We start from the raw sequence: 27092 nt of genomic DNA on the forward strand, positions 1-27092 counted from the left end.
AAAGAGGGAGCTCTTCTTAATATTTTGACACCAAAATCATGTCGATACACCTTACCGACTACGAGTAAAGCCACCCACGCTTTAACTTGACAGACTGTATTACTGTATTGAAATATTTTGCTCAAAATACGTGTTTTTGTTTTGTTTTTGAAAATAAATGTTTCTAACTGAAGAATCAACTATTCTGTTTTTGGTTAAATATTTAAAGGGTTTAATTAAAAAATCAAGTATCTGGTTAAAAATTTACGTCGTTGGTTGGAAACTGGGTCTTTCTGGTTGAATTCTATTTTTTTTTTTTTATTAAAAATTTAAATCTTCCCATTTGAAAATTCCTATATAGAATTCTACATAGAAACTTTGCAAGAACCTTTATATGATCCTATGTGGGTTCTGACTATGACTCCTTCCAGGAAACGTCACAAGGATTTTATATAGGTTACTGTACAGTTGCCTTGTCACTGTGAAATAGCTGACGTGGGATCTTGCCGAGGTACTTTAGAGGTGCTTATACGGGATCCTGTATAGGAATAATTTGCATGTATATATAAAATTGCACAGGATATTATAAAGGTTTCTACAGAGAAAGCTGGACAGGGAAAAATTTCATTTGTGATATTTATTTATATTTATTTATAAATTCGCACAACTCTATTGATTCGAACCCTCGAATTGCTGACTCTACAGTTGCTAAGCATTAAACAAGAGTGCGTAAACACGCGCAGTCATGGAGGCAAAAAACATAGGTATCATAAAATTTCTAGCCACTCATCCGGCCAACTCGAACCACGCATGCGCGTCCCATACGCACCGCGCGTGTGGGTGACCTGCGTACCTGAGTAAGATCCCATGTCAGCCATTTCCCGATGATCAGGAAACTATACAGGAACCTACATAAGATCCTGGTCACTTTTCCTTGAAGTTGTCATACACTGTAAAAAAAATCTATTGAATTTTACATCTCTGGTGGATGTAAATAAAAGGACCCTCGTGTATCGGAGTAGCTTTACGAATCTGTTGTGATATTCCAATTCGGCCGATAATTTTACATGCGAAAATATGAAATTCATTATGTGAAAGAATAAAATAAAATTTATCAGGGCGACAGGTTTCGAACACTCGAGAGCTCAAACTTCGTACAGTTTCATGGAGATTGAAGAAACACAAGCCGGACATGTTACCACTTACCTAAAACACATAAGATACTATGGGTATTTTTTTTATGCTTAATATTCCATAACAAAAATATGAAATATACGTTTTGAATAACCGCATTTTTTCCGTTCCAATAGCAGGAAATTTAAAAGGCAAAATAGAAATAGCTCGGATTCGGTCTACTTTGTGTGAAAGCTGTCAAAAAAGTTGAACATATATAGCTGTCAATTTCTCGCATTTAAAATAAAAATGCTCCAAAATTGAAGGATGAAGGCAACGGTAAACAACGAACACGAGAGACGCTTTCGTATTCACATATTATTTGATTAATTATTCTAAATTTTAAATTAATTATAAATTAAAAATTTTAGGGTTTCCGCCTGGGTAAAATTAAAGATCTTTGATCAAATTTAAAATCTCGATGTAATTTTCAATCACAGAAAAGTGATTTTACCGACGCATGGTATTTTTACACGTTGCGACTGAATTTCCATTATGAATGTAAAGTTCGTACGAGGGAATGTGTAATTTTATTTTTATCGAGTGTGTAATATTAACTGCTGTTCGAGGGTCCTTTTATTTACATCATTAGAGGATGTAATTTCACATACTTTTGTAAAATAACACAGTGGAGTGTGTGATATTTACTTATGATATTTATTTATGTGTGTGATATTTATTTATTATTTAATTTTCCGAAACTTTGTAATTTTACACAAATCTTTTTTCACAGTGTATGTCAGATCCCACATAGGATCATGTGCAGGTTCTTGCAAAGTTCCTATGTAGGATTCTTTATAGGAATTTTCAACACAGGTCTGCGGTTGAAATATCAACTGATACATTTTTTGTCCCGAATTCCTTTTTTTTATAATGAAGATTTAAATGCTTGGTTATGAGTTACTGCTTTGTTTAAAATTAATTTAGTTGTTGTTAAAGATTGATTATTTTAATTGAAAAGTCATCTTCTTGGTTAAAAAAGGAACTATTTTGTTGAAATTTCTTTTTTAGTTTGAAATCAACTTTTCTAACCAGAAATGTAATTATTCTGTTTTTTGTTAAAAATTGAACGGGTTTAGTTGAAAATTCACGTATTTTGTTAAATACTCGGTCTTTCTACTGGAGATTTATTTTTTTTTAACTGGAAATTTTAATTTGCCCGGTTGAAATATCGACCGATACATTTTTTGTCCTGAATTCGATTAATTAATTAAATTAATTTTTTTGTTAAAAATTGGATTTTTGTTTGAAATCAATTTTTGTAATGTGAAGAATTCCTGAAAATAAAACCAAGAATCTAACGACATAATTTGTATAACCACCATTAAATGTTCTCATTGCAACATGAAAAAAAACTTTCCCCTTTTTCCCCCCTAAAAAAAGAAAAGAAAAAAATTCGTTTTCCCTTTGGACAAAAATAAAAAAGAGGAAAGAAAAATGATAAGGGATGTCAGGGAAAGAGCATCGTGGTTGCGGTGCACTTCCTGCCGGCTAGAATTTTTTTTATTTTTATAATTTTTTTTTGCCTTGAAAACGAATTTTTTCTTTTTTAGGGGGAATAAAGGGAGAAAGTTTTGTTTTCAGATTTCTGTGGGAACATTTTATGGTGGTTGTCCAAATTTTGTCGCTAGATTCTTGGTTTTATTTTTAGGAATTCTTCACATGAACTTGATTATTGGACATTAAAAAGGGATTTTAAATTTGATTTTAATCTCATTGAAATTTCTCAAATTTCAATTTTTCTAACTGAAAATTTACCTATTCTGTTTTTGGTCAAAACATGTACGGTTTTATTTAAAAATTAAAGTATCTGGTTGAAAATTTACGTATTTGGTTGAATATTGGCTTTTTCTGATTGAATTACATTATTTTTTTGTTAAAAATTTAAATCTTCTTTGGCTTAAATATCAACTAACATATTTTGTTCCGAAATCGTCTTTTTTTTAATAAAGACCTAATTACTTGATTGAAAATTACTCTTTTGTTAAAAAGTAATTTGTTCTTAGATTCATCATTTTAATTTAAAGTTCATCTCTTTCTTTGAAAAATGAGCTATTTGTTGAAAATTCGTTTTTTCAGCGCCTGAAAATTAATTTTTTTCACTAAAAGTTCTACTATTCCAGTTGCAAATTTAACTATCTTGTTGAAAATTCAAACTTTTTTGGTAGAAATTAATCTTCTGGGTAGGAAATTCATTTTTTGTTGTTGGAAATTTAATGATTCCAGTTAAAGACTTATCAGTTTAGTAGAAAAATCATGTTTTTGGTTTAAAATGTAACTATTCTGGTTGAAGATTATTTATTTTTGTTGAAAATTCATCGCTTTGTTTGAAAATGTGAGTATTAAAAAAAATTAGTTTCATTTTTGTTGAAAAGTTGTTCTTTTTTTACCAGAAAATGTAACTATACCAACTAAAATGACATCCTTTTAGTTGAAAATGTATCTCTTTTGTTAAACATTGGTTTTTGTCTGGTAAAAACATTCAATTTCTGATTGACAATTTATCTTTTCAATCCAAAATTCATCCATTTTCTATAAAATTCTTATTCTTTGCTGAACATTAATCTTCTTTGTTCCAAATTCATCTCTTTTGATAATAAACTATTCCTGTTAATGATTGATAATTTCAGTTAAAAATTCATCTTTTTTGTTCAAGAACAACTATCGTATTTTTGTATGTTATGGTTTTGACTAGATAATAGGTATCAAATAAACTGTTTGAAAATTCATTTTTTTACTTAAAAATTCAAGCATTGCAATTAAATATTAATCATTTTAGTAATTAATTCATCGTTTTGGATAAAAATAAAACTACTTGGTAAAAAGTTAAATTTTCTTCAAAAATAAATCTGTGTTTTTTATGCGTGGAAAAATAATTTTTTTAACTGAAAATTTAACTATTTCATTTGTGGTTGAAAAGGGATCTTTCTTAATTGAAAATGTAGCTGTTTGTTTGAAAATTGTTCTTTTTCAGTTAAAAATTTAACTCTTTGATTGAGAATTAATGCATTTTTTTAACTTGTCTTTCTGGTAGAAAATTATTCTTTTTAGTTGAAAATTCCACTATTTGGTTAAAAATCATCTATCTTTTTTGTAGATACAAATTTCTACTTGAAAATTTTGGAATTTGCAGCTTTTTGAATTGGATTGAATACAGTAACCACATTATTTTAACTAAATGTCCACTCCATTTTAAGTGCAAGTAGATAAAATAAAAAATGGTTTGAATTATTATCCAAATTCCTGGACTTTAGAGATAAATTTAAGAAATGATTGACTATTTTTTAGTATTATTTAAATAGCCTATCGTGCTGAAATATTTAAGAATATCTTATAGTATTAATTGAACTCTTCGAAACTTAAAAAAAAAGATGATATATAATAAATTCGCTAAAAATTATACCTGGAAAAAACCTGGAATTGGCAGGAAATTTTTTCCAGTATTTGAGTAGACATCCTGATATTCTGCACCATGGAATAAAAAACCGTATTTTTATGGCCGAGCGTGAGTTTACCATAGCAATGCGCAAGTGAGTTATAGCAAACTCATGCTCGACAGTAAAAATATTTTGATTTCAGGATACACATTATACTTTGTATATTAAACGTATGGGTTTCTAATTTTTTAAAAATCAAATTACGTCTCACCCCAACGGGCACGAAATTTAAAGACGCTTTGACGACGTAAGGTTTAAAAGGCGCTTTAGAACGTGAAAAAAAAAACGTTCTAAGTCAAGGCAAAACACGTCAAATGTTCCAAATACGTCGTAAAAACGTCTTTGCAACATTGTATGTTTTTAGAATGTAATTTAGCTTGACTTAGGACGTTCTTAAGACGTTCTAAAAACGTGTTGGGACATTCGTGCCCACTAGGACGTTTGAAGGTAGATTAAAGGGACAACCATTGCGCAGAACAATAACAAATGCGCATGAGCATAGGACGGTAAAGTACCTATCCATAAACAAAAATGCTTCTCCAAACATATGCGAAAAGGCGGGGAAACTATACTCTTGTTACATAAAGATACTTAAAGGACTCTATTATCATCAGAGATAATACCATCAATCAGTGTCGATATCATTGCGCAATCCGTGAAAATAGAAATCAAAACTTATGATCTAGTTAACTCTTCAAATAACAAAAATTACTTAACGTCTTTACTTATGGAGCAGATCTTTTTTCAGAAAAAAATTTTAATTTAGAAAAAAATTATTTTCCATCTAGCCTGTAGAGACGTTAAGTATTTTTTGTTATTTGAAGAGTTAACTAGCTTAGTAGTTTTGATTTCTGTTTTAACGGATTGTGGATTGATATCTGTTCTGTGGTTCGATTCCCAGTGGAACGATGGAGTCGATTTTTTTAGAAAAAATTAAATATATATAAAGATATTTACCCATACTGGGTGATGCCATAAGAATTCTAGAGACCGTAACCGAAGTAATAGCATCCCTTGCTGCTTTTTTGCTGTTGCCAACTTTTTCTCCCTTCTCGTTTTGAAGTTCGATGCCATGTTTGAGTTCGGTGATTCTCATCAAAGGAATGTTTATGCAATTGGCAGCTGCGACTGCAGCCAGGGGAACAAGTCGACCAGCCAAGGGCGGTCCCCTCTTGGCGAGTCGATTTAAGGTCAGTGCAGTCACTACTGCACCTCCTGTTGCCCCGACATAACTCTGGACCAAAGTCTCCACTGGAATTGGAGTTGATCCACTACGATTTGTGTAATTGACAAGTGCGTTGAACGACTGATTACACCACTGCCAGAATATTACAGCTGGTGTGGATCTGAAAGTTAATCGTGCAGACTTTATTTATCAAGTTTTTTTTTTCAAATTCCCTAGCGGATCTCGTGACCGTAAACGTTACGCAATTGCGTGACTGTAAAGTGACCCACTCTTCGCAGAGCCTACTAGGACATATTTTTACCTTTTTATACATTTATCCAAAATCTTACATAGAACTCAATGCGCTTTTTATCCTTTTACCTATTTATATTTGTTAGGGTGACTTAATGGATTGATCAGAAAATCAGGACATTATCCCACTTTTCATTCCCTTCAACCTCTCATTTCCCCCACCCCTAATACAATTTAACTTGGCCGGTGTAAATATTTCTTTAAAATAAATTTGTAGTCTAAGGTAACGAGATAGATATATTTTCAATAAAAAAGATAAATTTTCTATCAAAAAGATATGTTTTTAACCAAATATGGACATACGCAAACTAACAGTTAAATTTTAACCAAAGAAATTAATTTTCAACTAAAATGAAGATTCTTTAACTTACAATAAAGAAAAAATTGAAGAAAATGCATGAATTTTAAACTAAAAAAAAAATCATGTCGAAATATTCACAGTTGAAAAAAGTAATTTTTAACCATAAAAATGGATTTTCAACAAAATAGTTAGATTTTCATGTAAGAAAAAAAGGTTATTGAATTCAAATAATGAATAATAACAATAATTAAAACAAAGCCATTAAATATATAAACAAAGAAATGAATTTTACCTACAATTATTAATCTTGAATAAAAAAGAAAACTAATTTTGAACAAAATAGTTTAATTTTTGCCCAAAGATAGGTTTTCAAACACAAATTTAATTTTTCTGCTAAAAAATATGACCTTTCAACAAACAACATGCATTTTAAACAAAATACTTCAATCTTTAACCAAATACACTAACTTTCAACTCAAGAAGATTAATTTTCATCCCAAAATGAAATAGTTATACGTATAGTTAACAAAAGTAATCTCTAACCATGAAAACTAATTTTCAGCCAAAGAAATAAAGGTTCAACTATAATAACGAATCTTTCATAAAAAAATGAACGCATTTGTAACAAAATACATGCATTTTTAACTGAAAAAGATCAATATTAAAAAAAAAACAAGAATAATAAAATATTTGCAGTTAAAAAAATTAAACAAATATTCAACTAAGTAGTTAAATTAAATTAAACCCAAAAGAAAACGATATTTATAAAAAATATTTAAATTTGTAGCAACAAAAAATCTCAAGAAAATACATTAATTTTTAACTGAAAAAGATAAATTTCCAATAAATTAAAAACGAATTTTCTAGAAAATTGTTAAATCAAAAAATAAAAGTTTTTTAATAATTTAAATGAATCATAAACAACAACAAAAATTAGTATTGAACAAAGCAATTCTTCACTTTCAACTAAATAGTCGAATTTTCAACAAAGTAATTATATTTTTAACGGAAGAAATAGATTTTGAACTTTAATGATGAATCAGCATTAAAAAAAGAATTTTGAACCATAAATATTAATTTTCTACCAAAAAAATACGAATTTTCATCATAATACTTGAATTTGTAGATAAAAGGGTTAAATTGTTAACGAATAATGAAATAGAGTTACATTTTTATTTTTTTTTTAGAAATTGTTGATGTAAGTTGTTGGCTTTAGGGTCACGTGAATTGAAACTAATTGAGTTGTTTCAAACATTTCGGTACATAATAGTGGCCCTCATCAATGAATTTCATTAAACCTGTGAAAGGTACACAATATCTTGTAGGTACACAGTTTTACAATTGGAAGCATTATTTTTTGATTAATTTCTTAGTTGTGTAGTAATAAAAAATGATAATTTCTTAAATTTAAATGTTGTTTAATTTCATTAAGAACTATTGACAAATCTTGCACTAATCTTAAAACATTATTTTATTTTAACGAAGAACAATTGATGAGAAAACAATACCAAAGTTCTTTACAAATTATTTTTTCAGTGACGTATATGTAATTAAATTACATTTTTATTATTTTATTCCTTTTTTGTTATTTTTCAAATAATCTGTTTGTACGAAAAATATTATCCAACCCAATTGTTTGTGACAGAGAAATAATGTAAGTAATGCCTTTTTTGTTATCTTGGGGAATTGTTTCTATGAAAATCAATTCTTCTACATTTGAAATTTCTACAGCAGTATAAATAATAAATTCTAGTACCAATAATAATAATTATAAATATTATGCAACTAAAATCTTTCTGTGGCAAATTTAGTTTTCACTAGATTGTGATTGTTGAAATGATTCTACTTTTAAAATTGATTCAGTTTCGGAAAATTAAAACTTTTTCAAATCGAAATTTGTTTACAAGAAATCAAGCAAAAAATGATTAAAAATAATAATTTTGAATTCAAATTTTCTTGATATTATTCTTATTACAGCGAAAATTTATTTAAGTATAAAATTGATTTTAAGTATATTTGCCTACTATACATCAATTTACATCTGTATAAGGGTTCTTACAATTTATTACTGGTACCACAATTTATTTTTAATACTACTGTAAAAAATTTGAAATGTAAAAAAATTTATTTCCATAGACACAATTCCCAAAGATAACCAAAGAAGGCATTACTTACATTATTTCTCTGCCACAAACAATTGGGTTGAATAATATTTTTCGTACAAAAATATTATTTGAAAAATAACAAAAAAGGAATAAAATAATAAAAATTTAATTTAATTACAAATACGTCACTGAAAACATAATTTACAAAGAACCTTTTTCGATTGAAATTTTTTCATTAAATAAAAAGTTGTTCACAAAACTTTTTCGACTACATTGGTATTGTTTTCTCATAAATTGTATTGATTAAAATAAAATAATGTTTTAAGATTACTGCAAGATATATCAATAGTTTTTAATAGAATTAAACAAAATTAAAATTTGAAATTAAGTAATTTTCATTTATTATTAGTTCAAAACTAAGTTATTAATAAAAAAAAATGCTTCCAATTGTAACACTGCGTACCTACAAGGTATATTATGTACTTTTCACAAATTTAATCAAACTCATTGATGAGGTCCACCATTGTGTGCCGAAACTTTTGAAACAGCTTAATTAGTTTCAATTCACCTGACCCTAAAGCCCAACTTACATCAGCAATTTCAAAAAAATTCATTTTTGAGGGTTAATATAATCCACCTATAAGCACTATATAATATATAGTGCCGTACCTATATAAAAATTCTAAGTCGGAATGAAGCAACACACTTAACAAAATTAATTTTTACTCAAAATAAAAGGAATTGATTTTTTTAAATTTCGAGCGAAAAAAAGAATTTTTAACAAAATACATAAATTTAAAACTAAAAAAAAAAATATTTTCAACTAAAAACAGTTTTTGATTAAAAAGGAATTTTCAACAAAATAGTTTGTCAGGGCACAGTCTAGTTATGACTATTTCAACTGCTTGAAACTATAAATAGTCAACTAGATTGTGCCCTCAGAAATTATGCACAAATTTTAGGCTCGTGCAATTCAAATCGAAAATTTTTATTTGCAGGCATGAAATATCAGAACATAGGAAAAAGGTTAGAAAATCAGGATGGCGATAAAAAATTAGGACATGTCCTGGTAAATCAGGACGTCCGGTCACCCTATATTTATGTATTTGTAATTGTTCATGTGTTAAAAAATTATAAAATTGAAGCTGTGTTACTTTTGTCCGCATTGAATAAATACATAAACATGAATCTATAAAAAGATAAAAACAGTTTAGAGTTTGATGTAAAATTGTAAAGAAGGATGAAAATATGCCCTAGTGGACCCAGTCTTTGTGGTTACATACGGTCACACAATTCCGTAATTGTTCCGTTCACGCGCCCCGCTAGGGTTGTGGAAGACAATTTAGTGAAGCTATAGTCGTGCGGGAGTCGTTTCTTTATGAGAAAAATACAAGTGATCGTAATATTATCAGCTAAAATTATCAGAGTGACCTCCCTAGGGTTTTTTTCTCTCTTGATTTTGTAGAATAAGATGGTTTACAAACAACACGAGTCTATTTTGGAAGCGGATTTTACTTTAGGGAATGCAGTGCTATTTGGAAGATATGTGTTCCAAGATTTATGGTCACATAAGAATCTATCAAAAATCGGATTAGTAGGTTAAAAGAGGTGAGAGGTCGCGGCTAACCTTATCACAGTCTACATAACTGCCATATTGAGCAAGACATATCCAGGCATCGGATTTCTGGGACTGCTTATGATTGCTTTATCCACGAATGAGTAGCTTTACTAAATGGCTTGAGAAGTTTGCATACTTGTAGAACGTCATCATGCATCCAGTGATGATCATGTTCATTGGAACTTGTGCGCTCATGCGACCAATCAAGGTCATCTGTTCTCCAGTGTCCGGATGATAGGCGCTGTCGTGTAGATACTTGTTGGCCCAAAGTTCATCTTCTTTAATTCCCAATTCCTCCAAAGTAGCCCCGTTTCTAAAGAAAGGATCAAATTGCTAAAAATCTAATAAATACATCAGAAAATTTGATGATTGGAAATTAAAAGATAGTGATGACCGATTAGGTACCGTCAAAAAAGATAATTTTGGATATGTTGATTCATTTCGACTTTCCTAAATTGAGAGCTAAAATTACTTATGGTGGTTTTAACCCGAATCTAGAACCATTTAAAGCCTTAAGGCCATGTAACGAGTGGGTCACGTGACCAGAATTCTACCTTACCGACACATTTTTTATTTCCTAACTTATCTTCCCACAAAGCGCCAGATCGCGTTGAAAATTTGGGATAATAAACAAGAATCACTAAGAATGATTAGCCTGGTCCTAAATTTATTTTAATAATTATTAAAAAAACAAAAAAAAACAAAACTTTTTTTATTCATTATTAAAATTTAGGACCAGGCTAATCATTCTTAGTGCGCCTTGTTTATTATCCCAAATTTTCAACGCGATCTGGCGCTTTGTGTGAAGATGAGTTAGGAAATAAAAAAAGTATCGGTAAGGTAGGATTTTGATCACGTGACCCACTCGTAATATGGCCTGAATTTGTTCTAGATTCTGATCAAAACCACCTTAAGCTATGGGATTATTGCGTCATGTGACCAGATTCCTACCTTAGCGACACTTGTTTTATTTCCTAACTTATTTTTACACGAAGCACCAAATCGAGTCAAAAATTTGGGATACTAAATAAGAAACACCAAGAAAGGTAGCTCTGGTCCTACATTTTTATAAATATGAAAAACTTTTTTTTCTATTCGATGTGGAGCTTCATGTGAGCAAAAGTTGGGAAATAAAAAAGTATCGGTAAGGTAGGAATTTGGTCACGTGATTCACTCGTCACATGGCCTTAATTAATTTGAACGATCAATTTAAGAATGTCCCAATTTACCCTGCATATCCGAAATTGTAAATAATTAGTTAATATAAACCAACTATTGTGAAAAGTTCTAGAAAGTTCAGATGTTTTGTTTAAAGGAAAAACTCGTATGTTTTTATCCTCTAGAAATTATTTTTCACTGTTCTTATTTATATTTATAAATATTGCGTAGAATCTGCTTTCATAGTTATTTTCGTAACATCAAGAAGTGGCAGAATTCGTGAATTACGCCAGAAATAGTATAAGAATGTTAAGATAATTGAGAAATTAATACTGTGAAATTGTATAATATATAAACTATTACAAAAATCGACAAGTAACATTTTATTAAAAATAATTAAACAAGCAATTTAAAAATTCCAATATTCGAGATTATTTCGGATTATAAATGTAGGCCTCACGAAAGTTAGAAACATATGTTATATAAATAATTCTCCATGACCTGATTTGTTTCTTATACCTAACTATATTGATTCCAAGTTTTTACTTGATAGTTGGTCTAATTTATTGTTAATTTCTATCTTATACACTACTTATCGATGAATGAATGATGTATTTTAATGATGTAAATATTTCTGAAAAATGTTGACAATGTTTTGATTCTCTTTCGGAATATGATGATAACAACTGATTTCTGTCATCAAATCATAAAATTTTTATCAAGTGATCAATGAAGATTGTACAGTAATCTCTTTACAGAACCAATTTGGCGAAAATAAATGTTGATGATCTTACTTGTTACTATGATCCAAAAATGTATTAGCTCATTTTAAAATTTGTTTATTATCATTAAGATTTAATTTGATAATAAAATTTCAGGGTTTTAAAATATATTTATAAAAAATTCATATGTCGAATTTATGGAAATATTAAATATTATAGTGAAAATCACTAAAGACATTTAATCAACGAGCTGATGATTTTTTTATGCAGTCGAGACTCGCAGACTAGGCTCAGATATTTTTAACTTTATGCATATAGGCTTTCTGTTAATCCGAGACAAATTGTTTATACCAACTTAGAAATGCTTGTGAAAATAAAATTGTATTGATCTAACGGAAGGCTTCATTAAATGCATCGTTAGACAGCTAGATACGGGTCTAGGGGCCCTGTCCCAGGGCAGCCTACATTTATGATTGACAACATATGGCAAAGATCTTTAAAAGTTAAGAAATGATAAGATAGGCATTTTTTTAAGTATAAGTTTACTTGCAATAAAATTAGGAGAACTGTTCTTAACTTTTTTTTAATTAGTTTAGGGGGGGGGGGGGGTTGCACTAGGAGAATCTTCATAATAATAAAAGAAAAAATATTCATCGATTGAATATAACATTCCTTTTGGTGAACTATAAATAGTATTCATTATGTAATTCAGTTAGACGGAAGAGTTTCTAGAATTTATCTTTTTTCTTCTTCCACTTTTAAAAAAAATTAAAAATAATGTTTGATCTTTATTATTTTTGTAATGATTAAAATTTTTTTATGATAATGCAGGTTACGCATAGAATTTTCTTATCATGAATTTATCATGAAAATGCATATTATATATATTATTTCTTAATCATAATCAATTCTTGTCGTTTAATGTGATACTGAGTCATTCTCTTGTTACTCACACGCTTATACATTCCGCAAATTAAGTTTCAAACCCTATATTCGTATATAATTGTATTGTGGCTAACTTCATAAAGTTTATTCATGACATTCCAACTGATTAACGAAGCTTTAGAGTGACATCACATTTAACATACCCGAAATTACTCCTTTGTATGGTATACGCATGGACTAACTTCGAAATAAAAATATTGATTCACCAAGAAAAAATTCTTCTATACTAAAATTAAAAGAAATTTGAAACGTGATCACTCTTTCAAAAAGGGAGTGACAGGAGTAAAAAATGTTGAAAAGCTAATGAAATTTCACGTCGAATAAACCGTAAGAAAGATATTTTTGATATTTTGAAGTGAATATACAACGTGAGAAGTTTTAAAAAATATTAAAGAATTTTTTGAATTGTGTACCTCGACTTCAACTCACAACATGACCTGGGAAAGTTGTATTAAAATTATAAAATTTGTACCATTAAAGTCTTTTGAGCCTTATCTTGAATTCAAGTCAAAAAACGTTAAACAAACTTTAATGGGTTTCCGAGATATGATAAAAATGTCTAAGCATATCTGGATGGCCGAACATGTAAAGATTTTTGAAGTTTGAATATCTTACACTAAAGATAATATTTCATCGATTATGTCCCGTCAATTTCAGTTTTTTTTTATACATTTTTTTTGCACAAATAGAAAAATACGTTTCTCCCAATTACATCCAAAAACAACATATTTTGTTTCTGAAATATTCTGCAAATTCAATTATAGAACCTGCCTGTTCTGAAATAGATTCGGCTCATATATTATATTTATTTATTATGAATAATATGAAAACATGCGAATGAAAACCGTATAAACCCATTTACAGTCAATCCCTCAACAGTAGCTTTTATTTCTTATTTAGGTGCTAAAATATAATTCTGTAGTGCAATCCAAAAATGCTTTCTGCTTACGCGTGTCTAATTCCATTTACGAAAACCATGGTTTTTATTCAAATTTTAGGCATTTTAAGAAAAGTTTTATATTTGTTATTTCCGAAATCTGTAGATTCGGAAATACTTTCGAAAGTTACCATCCAGTATGGGAATAATATGTCGACATCTTGGCCACCAGTTTCCCACTTTAATGAACATTAAAATACTTACATATGGTAATATTCAAAGGCCTATTTTTCTCTTATGCAAAACTCGTTTTCCGTATTGATTATTAATTATTCATAGATAAATCTTATATAAATTGGCAACATCTTTATGAACAATTTACTTCGAATTACTGACACGAAAGTAAATAAAAGTTAACATACAAAGAAGCTTAGTTAAACAATGTGGGCATGATGAAGCTTAAAAACTAGCAACATCTTATACTTTTTGCAATAATTATTTCAAGATTTTTATATTATTCATTCCTTTCATTATTTTTCTATAATTATTTCTATCATCGAAAAAAAACTATAGGACATTTATTATAGGAAGAACATACAGTTGATCAATATATTTAGATATATTAATTAATAAAGTGAACCCCATTAGAAAAAAGATTGTCCCCATACTACCCCACACTATTTCAAAATATTGCCTTGATTGACAGTACAGATATTTTGAAGGAAACATATTTGTAAATAATCGGCGGAGACCTTTTAATAAATTTAAACCATATTTTGAAACACTTTAGTTAAAAGGAGTTTTTTAAACGACTATAACATCAGCGGCTATTTGAATGGTTTAAAAATAAATTTAAAAATCTTATTACAAAATACCAATTCCACGTCTCCTACTTTAAATATTAGGTTATCCAGCTAACCAGCTTGAGCCGGTATTTTAAATAGAATTGAAAACGATGAATATTATAATTTCTCTCCATGCATATTCAACAATTGGGGAGACAAGTTTAATTAAGTCACTTAATTGTGTCTGTATTTAACTTTGGCAAGTCACTTATTAAGAGCAAAGACCTCAATAATCGCAAAATATAAAAACAAGCTTGTTCTAGTAAAACCAGTTTCGTACCTGTATTTTTGAACGATATGCCGGGCCCGCTCCAATTGGCTGGACGAGGCGAAAGCATTTAAAGGATTCGTCAAGGTCAAAAAGTGACGGGCCCTTCCATTGTAGGTACTTTGATCCCATCTTGGTTTTTCAATATCAATTCTTGAATTTGTTTTGCGAAGGCTAAGCCCCTCCGATATCGACATAGCGAGTGCTGTTTTCCTTCTTCCTGACTGCCAAGTGCGCTCTGCGATCGAACTTCTTCCCCTTCTCTACCTTGAACTTCAGCTAGGTTTCCGAGGTGGAGCCCGAGGTGGAGCCGTAGATTAAATTGCTCAAATGCTCATAACAAATAAAGGCGCCAGTTTGCGCCGGATCCGGATCTGATGCAAGTGATGCAGTGATACCGCCACGAATCCGAACAAACACGTGATCATGCGGGTATTTTAATCGTTGTACACTAGGGACTGACAAACCAGCACCATAGTCCAGTTCAGTTGAGAACTCTTGCACACGCGCTCAGTCTTCTATCCTTCGCTTACTTTCAGCACCTTTCAGTCTTACTCTTTCTACTATTTTGTCGATAAGCAACTTGCGCGCGCAACCCATATTTGACCTCGTAACTTTACCAATTTAGCGCGAGATGGCAGCACGTTTTAAAATCTTCATTTTAACGTTCCAAAGAAATTATTTGGGAAGATATTTTATTGACTAGAGTGGGTAAAATTTTAGTTATCAGTTTAAAAACAGTTTAAACTGGGACACAGTTTCTTCACTCCATACTAGAGGGTGAAGAAATGATTGTAACAATTATTGAAAATTGGTTTTAATTTCATTAAGGAGGCGATAAACTATTTAAAGAATCTATATATGGTGTTGGAAGTAGCTTTACAATCATTGTACAAGATTATAATTGAGCCTTAAGATAGTATAAAACCACGTAAAATATTTCGCCTGAAAATGGCTCGCCTTGGTCGCTTGGGTTTGAGCGACGTTAGCGTGTCCACCGAATCGCAGGCGACACATTTTGTTCGGGTTTATACTATTTGCCGGCTCAATCGAACAATTTTTCTTAGCGTAAGCAGCGTTCCGTTGCCTGTCCGACTCAGGATTTTCCACTTAAAACAAGGCTTGCCGGGCGGTGTAGAACTAACTTCAGCCGACTTTCAGCGACTGGGACACTCTTTGACATTTTCACTCCTCTAAAATTTGTTGCCGTAGTAAAAGGAAAAATTGGCCTAGTATACGGTAGACTGTACAGTGCCCAATTAAGATGCTCACAAAAAAAAAGAAGTGCGAACTTTGACTTGCATTTTCAATTTTTTGTTTCTTCTGGGTAAAAAATGAAACATGTGGAAGGAGAAATAAATCTGATAATATTTAGAGGTACCTTGCGAATTCATCTGTTTTGACAGACAAATTTATTTTTCCCGAGTATTTTTTGTTGATATATTTTAATTTAATTATGTTAATGCAAGTTCGAGCGCGCCTAGGGCGCGCGATTGTTGATTTTCGCGCCTCATGCTCGATAATGTATTTACCTTGCGCTACGCAATCGGTCTTTGTATTTACCCCACATTTGTGCGCAGGAATTTTTTCAATTAACGGTCAGCAAATCGACAACTGTAATTTGTTTATTGTGAATTCTCTTCTATTAAAGCTCCTTCGACTTTAAAGAACACATTCGCATCACGTATCTCGTGCTTCGCAATTCGATTTTGTACCAAATGTGAACTTTTCTACATTATGTTCAATACCATTTTATCAAATGTATATTAAATTTATTTCTGCACCTCGGACTGGTACTGCTTATTCAGATATTGCAAAATAATGTACACATTTTATTGTTATTACAATTCATAATATGTATTGGTATTGAAACATATGTATTGATCGTATTGAAACATACGAATTTTCATTATCTCGTCATAACAATTTTTTAAAATGCGCATCATGTAAGGAAAACATTTTGTTATGTATTTACCATTTTATTGGAACTTGTGCTGTTTTTTCTATACATTTAATTTGTTTATTTTCAATGTTATTTTTGAGGATTTAAACCAAAAATAAGCATCCTGGCATAAAGTGGACCAAAGAAAATGTTGAGATATAATTTAAGCGAAAAATTGTATTAGTTAACATGTTATTGTAGATTCTAGCTTGTGTGGTTTTTCCATTTTTAAAATTTTTTAAATGTATTCTTATATCAAAGTTTATTACAAATTTTTAGATCTTTTTTGAATACCCCATTTTTTCATTTATATGTTATTAATAACAAATTTGTAGATCTTTTTTGGATGAACAAACTTTGCCTCTTAATTTTTTTTTGTCTGTGTCGTTTCTCTAAACATTTAATTTTTCTAGCTTAAATTTTGTTTTTTACAATTAAAACAAACACTACGCGTCCTACCAAAACGTGAATAATAACAAATTTGTAGACCTTTTTTGTTTGCACAATTATGATCCGTATTTCCTTTTTCGTATCTTGCATGGTTTTACCGCAAAATGAAATTTTTTATTTTACATTTTTGTTTGTGCCGGAAAAATGTGAATTATCCATTTTTTGAAAAAATTAAAAAATGTTGCTATGATAACCTTGAGGAAAAAGAACTTTTTTCTTTTTTTATACTTTCTTCGCGTCGTACGTTGCTTGGCTTTAAATTTTCATTTTCGTTTGTGCTTTTGAATTTTGTAAATGCTATAACTCTGGTGATTTTTTAATATTAAAAAAAATCCACTAGGAGAAATCGTTTATCTGTTTGCGTACTACTAATAACCGTACCGCGAATGTATCAATTTTGAAAAAAGTGTTCGCAAAAATTTTCAAGATGCGCTCACATTTTGAATTTTCATCCAAAATGGCTGACTAACGAACTTGACCTTTAATTTAGAACTAGTAGTCTTGCGCGCGCCTATTTCTCTTTTTATGAAAAAGAATAAATGAAAATCCTATCTTTTCTATGTTATACATATTTAATGAATGTTACAAAATATTAGTATAAAATAATACAAGACATCAAGGGATGAGTTCTGTATCTGAAACTGTAATTAATCTTTTATAATAGGATTTCAACGAATTCTTTATTTTTAGGTAGAAATTGAACTATTTTATTTCAAATGAGCTTTTTTTATTAAAGATTAATTTACATCTAATATTGATTATTAGCATTGACTACGATTTTGTAGCTCATGTTGATGATAATCATATTCTTTAAATAATGTACTTTGCATTTTTACACCACAATTTTGATAAATCAATATAGTAAAATTTTTGAACGCGCCTTGTAATAATCAACAATGACCTTATATGTTGAAAAACACATGTAATAAGCTTGTTGCCACTTAGTAAACTCTTCTCCGAAAATCTTGGTTAAGTCTCTCCAACATTAGTTCATGCATTCAATGTGATAAAATTTTTAGTAATAACTCTTTCATTGTTCCGATTTATACCAAATCATTACATTAATTTCTAAGGCAAATTTCTGCCAATTTTCGATTATTGGGCTTAGTTAAGTCTCCCACTTTCCCCTGGACTTATCACATTAAAGTTTATGAGAAACATAAATATTTTCTTTAAAATTAAAATAATAATGATTATATTTCAAATTATATTGAAATTAATGAAATATTGAATTCAAAAGAACACTTTCAACAAATAACTATTTGAAAAATTATCATGTGGGGTGAAGGTGTTGTAAAAATTTTGGTTGATGGTGGTAGATGGAGGGTCAAGGTGTTATAACTGTATTACAGAAAAATAGTCTTTTGACTTAAAAGTTTAAGAAGTGGGACAAATTTTTCTTTTTCCTAACTGGCAATTCTTTATTTGTTTAAAATTCGTCTTTCTAGTTGAAAAATTCATAATTTTAGTTAAAAATTCACCTCTTTGGTTAAAAAATTTACTTTTTTTTTAATTCTTTTTTTTTTCGGAAATAAATTAATTGTCTGTGTAAAATAGTAACTTTGCTACTTTTAGTTTAAATTCGAATTTCTTATAGAAAATTAATCTTTATGATTGAAAATTCGTTTCCTTATTTTACAAAGCATCTCTTGGCAGCATCTACATTCGTTGAAATATCAAATATTACACTTTCTATCTAAAATTCATATTTGCAGGTTAAAAAGTCAACTACTTTGTTGAAAATTTACATGCTGGTACGAAAATTCAACTCTGGTTAAAAATTTAAATATTTTGTTGAATATCTTTTCTTTTTGTTTTAAGATATGCACCACTACGTTTTCACTGAGAATTCTTTTTTTTTAATGCAACTCTTTTTCGATAAAGATGAATCTTTTTTGTTTGAAAATTTGGTCATTCAGTTTAAAATTTATATTTGTATGTTGAAAACTTAACTATTTGGCTAAAAGTTAAAATATTCGATGACAAATGCAAATCTTTCATTAAAAAGCCAAATTTTTAACAAAACCTTTTACACTGAAAATGAAAAGGTTATTTTTCAGTTTTAAAAAATTAACGAATTTGCAATCAAATAGTTACTTATTCATCCTAAAATATAACATTTAAACAAAATGGTTAAACTTTTAAATAAGTAGATAAATTTTCAACCAAAAACTAACAAATTTAATTATTCTAAAACAACAACAGCTGAATTGAAAAAAAAAAATCATTTCAAGAAAATTTAAAAATTTTTAAACAGAGATACATTTTTAACTAAAATAATGAATCTTCTACAAAAAAATTTATCTGTAAAAGGTCGTTCAACCTTAAAACAATTAGAGAAATGTTCAACAAAAAAGATTAATTCTCAACCAAAGAAAGAAAGAATTTTCACCTAAAATGAAGAATCTTCAACCCAAAAAGATCCATTTTTACTCATTTAGTTTAACATTTAACCAAGTAGTCGATTGCAAACAAAAAATACAAATTTTAAACAAAATAATTGAGTCCTCAACAAAGGAGCTTTAACAAAAGATAATTCACAACTACCAAATTACAGTTGTAGATATATATGCATATATTATTGAGCGCAAAGCTCTAGAACGAACAAAGAAAAAAGAAAAATATCAACAAAATTCTTGAGTTTTCCACCCAAAAAGGCAAGTTTTAAAAAGCAGTTGAATTTTAAACTTAAAGGGATACACTTTTATTGTGTTCATGTTCAGTAAGAAAATCAAGTTTCTACCCAAAGAGATGAGATTTTAACCAAGAAACAATTTTAGTCAAGACATGAAAAAAATGCATCAAAGTTGTTGAACATTTAAAAAAAAACTTTTAAAAAACTGTTCCCTTATAGAATTTTTTTATGACGAAAAAATAGTTTTCTTATAATTTAATCTAAAAACAACAAAAATTCCTTCCTGATCGATTTAAAGACTTGAATTGCAGAATATGCCTAATGGAAAATGGATTCGATCTCCTTTGAAATAATTTTTTTGTTGAAAATTAATTTTTTTAAACAGAAAATTAAACTATGACATTTTTGGTGAAAACGTAATTTTTAAAATTAAAGTTTAATCTTTTTAGTTAAAAATCTAACTAATTGTTAAAAAATTTATGGATTTTGTTGAAAATTCGTCTTTTTTAGTACGAAATTAATCTTTCTTGTTTGAAAATTCTTCTTGCTGATTTAGGATTCAATCATTTTTCTGACAATTCTTTTTTTTAACATTAATTTATTGAAGTGAAAATTTAACTTTCCATTTTTGGTTAAAAACGTATTGATATTTTTAATTGCAATTTGTTTTGTTAGAGAACTTAGCTTTTTTTTAATTACACTTCTTTAAGTTGAAAATTATTTTTTTAACTAAAAACTGAACTATTTAATTCTTCGTTGAATATTAAGTTCATAATTGAGGCTTCATCTGTTTCGGTTCAAAACGAACCTTTTTGATTGGAAATTCAACTATTTTCTTCAAATTTCTTTTTTTTATTAATGTCTATAATGATAAAATCTACTTATATTACTTTTGGTTAAAAAATGATATTTCTTTTAGATAAAAATCATATATTTGTTTGAAACTTTCTAGATTTTGTAGAAAATTCGTAATTTTTTGTAGAAACTTAATATTATTGGTTGTAAATTAATATTTTTCATTAAGGATTGAGTCATTTAAAAAAAAATCCTTTTCAGTTTGTCAAAAACAAATTTCTTTAAAAGAAATTTCGATTCTACTATTTTTGGTTGAAAATTGATATTTTTAATTGAAAATTGACCTGTTGTACTTAATAATTAAATTTTTTTAATTTTTATGTTTTGGTAGAAAATTAATCCTTCTGGTTTAAAATCGACTTTTTTTCTTTAAAGATTGAACTATTTGAAAATAAATTTATGTGCTTTGATGCAGTATATAGAAATTCAGAATTTTTTTGAAAATTCGTCATTTTTGGTAGAAAAATAAACTTCTCAATTGAAATTTCATCTTTGTTTCGAGGATTCTATTATTACATGAAAAATTCGTTTTTTGGTGAAAAACTAATTTCTTTAAGAGAAAAGTCGATTATACCATTTTTCATTGAAAAATGATATTTAAAAAAAATTGATCTTTTCTTGTTAAAAATATAATTTTTTTTAAACCGTCTTTTTAAACAGAGAAATTAATCTTCGCGGTTGAAAATTCATATTCTTCATTGAGGGTTCAATTATTATTTTTTGAAAATTCCTTCATAGTTAGTCAAAAATTAAACAAAATTGGATTATATCATTTTTGTTAGAGAATTGATATTTGAAATTAAAAATTTATCTTTTTTAGTTCAAATTCAACCCTTTGGTTTGAAAATGTACACATTTCGATGAAAATTCGTTATTGCGGTAGGAAATTAGTCTTCTCGTTTGAAAATTCATCTTTGTCATTAAGAACAAAACAAATAAGTTGCACATTCCATTTTTTTGTTAAAAATTAAATTCTTCAACTAAAAATTTAACTCTCACACTTTCGGTAAAAAATTGAAACTTTGAATTACAAATTGATATTATTGTGTTGAAAAATCAATTATTGGTTTCAAACATCGTCTTTTTTTATATAAAATTAATCTTCTTGGTTGAAAATTCATCTGTTTGTTTTAAACTTCAACTATGTATTAATGTCTTTAAGGAAATTTTTCATTATACCATTGTTGGTTAAGAACTAATCGTCTTTTGTAGAGAATTAATTTTATGGGTAAAAAATTAATCTGTTCTATATTATTTTTAACATAGATGTCCAAATTCGACTTTTTATTGTTTTATATGGGAAAAAACGTCTTGCATAATTGACTATATAATAATTTTTATCGCTGAGAGATTCTGCTAAATAATGTATAGAATCTGCTTCATTTTAAGTGAATTCTATATTATTCTAAATACTTTTTATAATATTGTTCTTGGATTGAAAATTAATCTAGTTGAAAACAATATACATCTATATAAGGTTTCTTACAATTTATAATAATAAATTTCGTACAAACAGATCATCTGAAAAGTTACAAAAAACGAATAAAATAATAAAAAATTTAATATAATTACATATACGTCACTGAAAAAATCATTTGTAAACAACTTTTTCGATTGAAAATGGTTTCATTAAATAAAAAATTGATGACAAAACTTTTTCGATTACATTGGTATTGTTTTCTCATCAATGGCACTTCTTTAAAATAAAATAATGTTTTAAGATTACTGCAAGATTTATGAATAGATTTTAATAAAATTAAACAAAATTTAAATTTAAAATAAGTGATTTTCATTTTTTATTAGTTCACTACTAAAATATTAATCAAAAAATACTGCTTCCAATATTGTAAAACTGCATACTTACAAGATATTGTGTACTTTTCATAGATTTAATCAAATTCTCTGATATAGGCCTCCATTGTGTCTACTGTTTGGTGTCAGATTCATCTGTTTTAGTTCAAATTTGAAATAATCTGTAGAAAATTTCATTTTTTTCATTGAATATTAACTTTTAAAAACTAAAAACTGCATTATTCTATTTTTGTTTAAAATTTGATATTTTTTATTGAACCTTGATCCTTTTTAGTTAAAAGTGGAATTATTTGTTTAAAAATTTATGTATTTTGTTGGAAATTTGTGTTTTTGTTAGAAATATAAAACTACTTTCTTGAAAATTCATCTTTTTAATTGAGAATTCAACTATTTTGTTGAAAGTTCCTTTAAAGTTATTCCAAAATTAATTTATTTAAGATAAAATTGAACTATATCAGTTTTGGTAGAGAATTGATATTTGAAGTTAAAAATTGATCTTTTGCAGTTGAAAATTCAACCCTTTGGTTTGAAAATACTCATATTTCGATGAAAATTCGTTATTTCGGTAGGAAATTAGTCTTCTCGTCTGAAAATTCACCTTTGTGATTGAGAACAAAACTATTAAGTTGCACATTTCGTTTTTTTTTTTGTAAAAAATACATTGTCTAACTGAAAATTTAACTATCCTGCTTTTCGTGGAACACTGAAATTTGGAATTAAAAATGGATATTTTTGGGTTAAAAATTCAATTATTACTATGAATGTATCACCAAATGCATCTATTTTAGTAAAATTTCAATTAATTTGTTGAAATTTAATTGTTTGTTGTTAAATATTAATTTTTTTAACTAAAAAGGAATTATCCTATTTCTGGTTTTATATAAAAATTTTATCTTTTTTAGTTGAAAACTTCACTATTTGTTTGAAAACTGATCCTTTTGATAAGGGTTCAACTATTTTGTTAAAAATTGATTAAAAATTCAACTGCACAATTTCAGGATGAAAAATTATATTTTTAATTATTAATTAATTTTTTTATTTGAAAATTTACTTTTCTGGTAGAAAATCATTTTTCTTTGTTAAAATCTTATCTTGTTTATTTAGGATTGAAATATTTTCTTGATTTTTTTGTTTGTTAAAAATTAATGTCTGAGCAAAATTTCAATTATATCATTGTTGGTTGAAAACTAATTGTTTTTTGTAGAGAATTAATGTTATCGGTAAAAAATTAATCTGTTTTTTATTGTTCTTAGCATAGATGTCCAAATTCGATTATTTTGTCTTAGATTGGAAAAAATGTCTTGCATAATTTACTATAAAACAATTTTAATCGCTGAGAGATTCTACTAAATAATGTGTAGAACCTGCCTGATTTTAAGTGAATTCTATTTTATTTTAAATACTTTTGATAATATTGTTCTTGCATTAAAAATTAATTGAGTTGAAAATTCTGTTTTTTCTTTAAAACAATTTTTTTAAATAGAAAATTAATCTTTGTGTTTGAAATATCATCTTCTTTGTTAAAACTTTTACTATTTAGTGTCAAGTTCATCTCTTTTAATTAAAATTTGAAATAATCTGTAAAAAATTTCATTTGTTTGATCGAATATTAATTTTTATTACTACAAACTGAATTATTCTATTTTTGTTTAAAATTTGATATTTTTTTGTTGAAACTTCATCTTTTTAGTTAAAATTATTTTATGGGTGAAAAATTAATCTGTTTTTTATTATTCTCAACATAGATGCCCAAATTCGACTTTTTTTGTCTCAGATCGGAAAAAGACGTCTTGCGTAATTTACTATACAAGAATGTTAATAGCTGAGAGATTCTGCTAAATAATGTGTAGAACCTGTCTGGTTATAAGTAAATTGTACTTTATTTTAAATTCTTTTTATAATATTGTTCTTGCATTAAAAATTAATTCAGTTGATAATTCTATTATTTGTTTTTAGAAAATTTTGTTTAATTAAAAATTAATCGTTGTGATTAAAAATTCATCTTTTGTGTCAAAACTTGTACTATTTGGTGTCAAGTTCATCTGTTTTAACTAAAACTTCACCTTCTTTGTTAAAAATTATTTTATGGTTAAAAAATTAATCTGTTTTTTATTATTCTTACCATAGATGTCCAAATTCCATTTTTTTTCTTATATCACAAAAAACGTCTTGCATAATTTACTATAAAAAATGTTAATCGCTGTAAGATTCTGCTATGGTAATGTGTAGAACCTGCCTGAATTTAAGTAAATTCTATCTTATTTTGAATACTTTATATATTATTGTACTTGGATTGAAAATTAATTTAGTTGAAAATTGTATTATTTGTTAAAAAAGATTTTTTAAATAGAAAATTAATCTTTGTGACTGAAATTTCATCTTTTTTGTTCAAACTTTTACTATTTACTGTCAAATTCGCCTGTTTTTGCTAAAATTTTAAATAACCAGTAGAAAACTTCTTTTTTAATTGAATATTAAGTTTTATATACTAAAAACTGAATTACTCTATTTTGGTTTAAAATTTGATATTTTTAATTGAAACTTGATTTTTTTAGTTGAAAATGGAATTATTTGTTTGAAAATTCCCGCATTTTGTTGAAAATTTGTGATTTTCTTTAGAAATATAAATATGAAGACCCGATACATCCATAAACCTGAACATAATTCATTCAATCCCACATTTCTTAAACCATATATTGTTTAAAAGCACATAAAACATTGGAAGCCTATACATTTTATACAGCTGTTTTGTTGCGAAGGTCAAATGCAAGGAGTTTAATAGTACTTTTCTGATATTGAGTAAAGTTAGTGTAACATTGGTGTATTTTTAATTATAAATTAATGTTTTAGTTATTATTTGCATTCAATATAAACATTAAGTATTATTCCTGTGATGCATGTAATTTGTTATAAAATTTAATTGCTGATAAAAAAATGCGGTAGCAACTTATTGAGATTTTGAGGTTAAAATTACATTTTGCAATTCAAGAGCGAACTGCTCGCAGTAAACAAATTTATTAAAAAGACGCAGGATGAAAGCAGAAAAAGCTATTTTTTATTTTAATCCTGATTAAAATAGTTTCGGTTTTTTCACCAAGAATTTTATAAATTTGAATGAAATCTTTGTGTAATTTGTAAGAAAAATTTCAGTAAAAGCTTAACTTCCTTAAAGTTTTTATAGTACACTTTCGTAACCTTTCATAGCAAAAAATAATATTTGATAGATTTTTGTAGATATATACGGAAGATTTACACTAAAGTGGCCAAAATTATCTAACTCTGCGACCATTAGTTCGCTTTTGTATTCTAAAATTAATTCCTAATCTTAAAATTTCAAAAGCTGTTATCGCATTTTCCACCAGTAATGGACTTTAATAATAAATTCCATGTTTCATAGAAATATTAATTAATGTTAATGTTTATATCAATAACAAATAATAGATTAAACATTAACTTATAATTAAAAATATACTAACCCTACCGATAGAAATCTCAGAGTATATGCTAAAGATTCTCAAGGCTCTGTGAGAAGCTCGGAGAAATTCTCCGCAGGCACTCAGGTAGATATATTTAATGGTCCAGATAGCTTCGTTAAATGTTTTGAAGGCTTTAAAATGTCTTTCCAAACTTGAAATAAAAATACGATCATAAATACCAAGCAGAGAGGCTTAAATTGAAATAAGAATTCGATCATAAATAACAAGTGGATGCCCTGTATTGCGATTGCAGTGGCACGGGTGGAAAGGTGGTGGTGAATGAAAAGCGTTGATTGGTATTATCGACCTCGAAATTTGATTCGATCATGGACATAGGAAACAAGGGACTAGGCATGCCATTGCGGGGGTGATGCAATGAAGGGGGAGGTCCGCCACGTTTTGATGTCCCGCGACAAACATGGCAGCGCCCACATGTTTATATTTTCATGCACAGTTTGTCGGCAAAAATGCTCGTGCGCATAATCAAATGGCACATCATAAGATGGCGGCTCTCCCCACTCATGGAATTCTCCCCCCTCCAGTGGATTCAACCCCGCTCGCCAAGTTAGGATGGCATGCCTAGTCTAGTCCCGTATTTCCTATGTCCATGGATTGGATTATTATTCCCAACAGTGATCCAAAAATACTTGCGGATGCTTGAACTGTGCGCAAAGATATTATAAACGTAAATACGGTACGGGGCGTCGGAGTGGGGAATTATATATATAGGACATCACATTTTCTGCCCTATCGAGGTGCTGCCCTCACCGTACTACGAAGTCGAATTCTTGTTTTCTCATTTTTCGTAAAATATGACGGTAAAGCAGAAGAAAAATAATTTGAGGTTAGAAAAGTTTGACATGTATGTATCGCTGAATTTTTTCAGATCTGAAGCTTGATCCAGGTTTTCGGTAGTTTTTTTAATTATAAAAAAAATGTTCTCGAAAAATCATATTTTTTATTTTAAAAAAGGTATTATAGAAAGACATTTCAAGATAAACAAGTGCTGAAAGCATT

General features: G+C 28.2%; 2 protein-coding genes across 3 annotated transcripts in view; one reads left to right on the plus strand and one right to left on the minus strand.

Moving 5' to 3' along the window:
• Positions 1 to 888: 888 nt before the first annotated feature.
• On the minus strand, positions 889 to 15406 carry LOC117168063 (sideroflexin-1). Of its 2 annotated transcripts, none has more exons than XM_033353417.1 (4): positions 14918 to 15406; positions 10227 to 10403; positions 5547 to 5935; positions 889 to 929 (listed from the first exon to the last, which is right to left on the minus strand). In XM_033353417.1, the coding sequence occupies exons 1-4, from the start codon at positions 15100 to 15102 to the stop codon at positions 904 to 906; spliced, it is 777 nt and encodes a 258-aa protein (XP_033209308.1). In that variant the 5' UTR covers positions 15103 to 15406; the 3' UTR covers positions 889 to 903. The 2 variants fall into 2 exon arrangements, with proteins under 2 accessions (XP_033209308.1, XP_033209309.1); XM_033353418.1 differs by lacking the exon at positions 889 to 929 and adding an exon at positions 1133 to 1185 and having other exon boundaries at positions 14918 to 15405.
• Positions 13013 to 27092, plus strand: part of LOC117168064 — a 29024-nt gene continuing 14944 nt past the window's right edge. Inside the window, exon 1 of the transcript XR_004466455.1 lies at positions 13013 to 13242. The gene's annotated coding sequence lies outside the window, so the exon portion shown is untranslated. The remainder of the gene's footprint in view (positions 13243 to 27092) is intronic.

This window comes from Belonocnema kinseyi, chromosome 2 (genome assembly GCF_010883055.1).
Source record: "Belonocnema kinseyi isolate 2016_QV_RU_SX_M_011 chromosome 2, B_treatae_v1, whole genome shotgun sequence".
NCBI lineage: Eukaryota > Metazoa > Arthropoda > Insecta > Hymenoptera > Cynipidae > Belonocnema > Belonocnema kinseyi.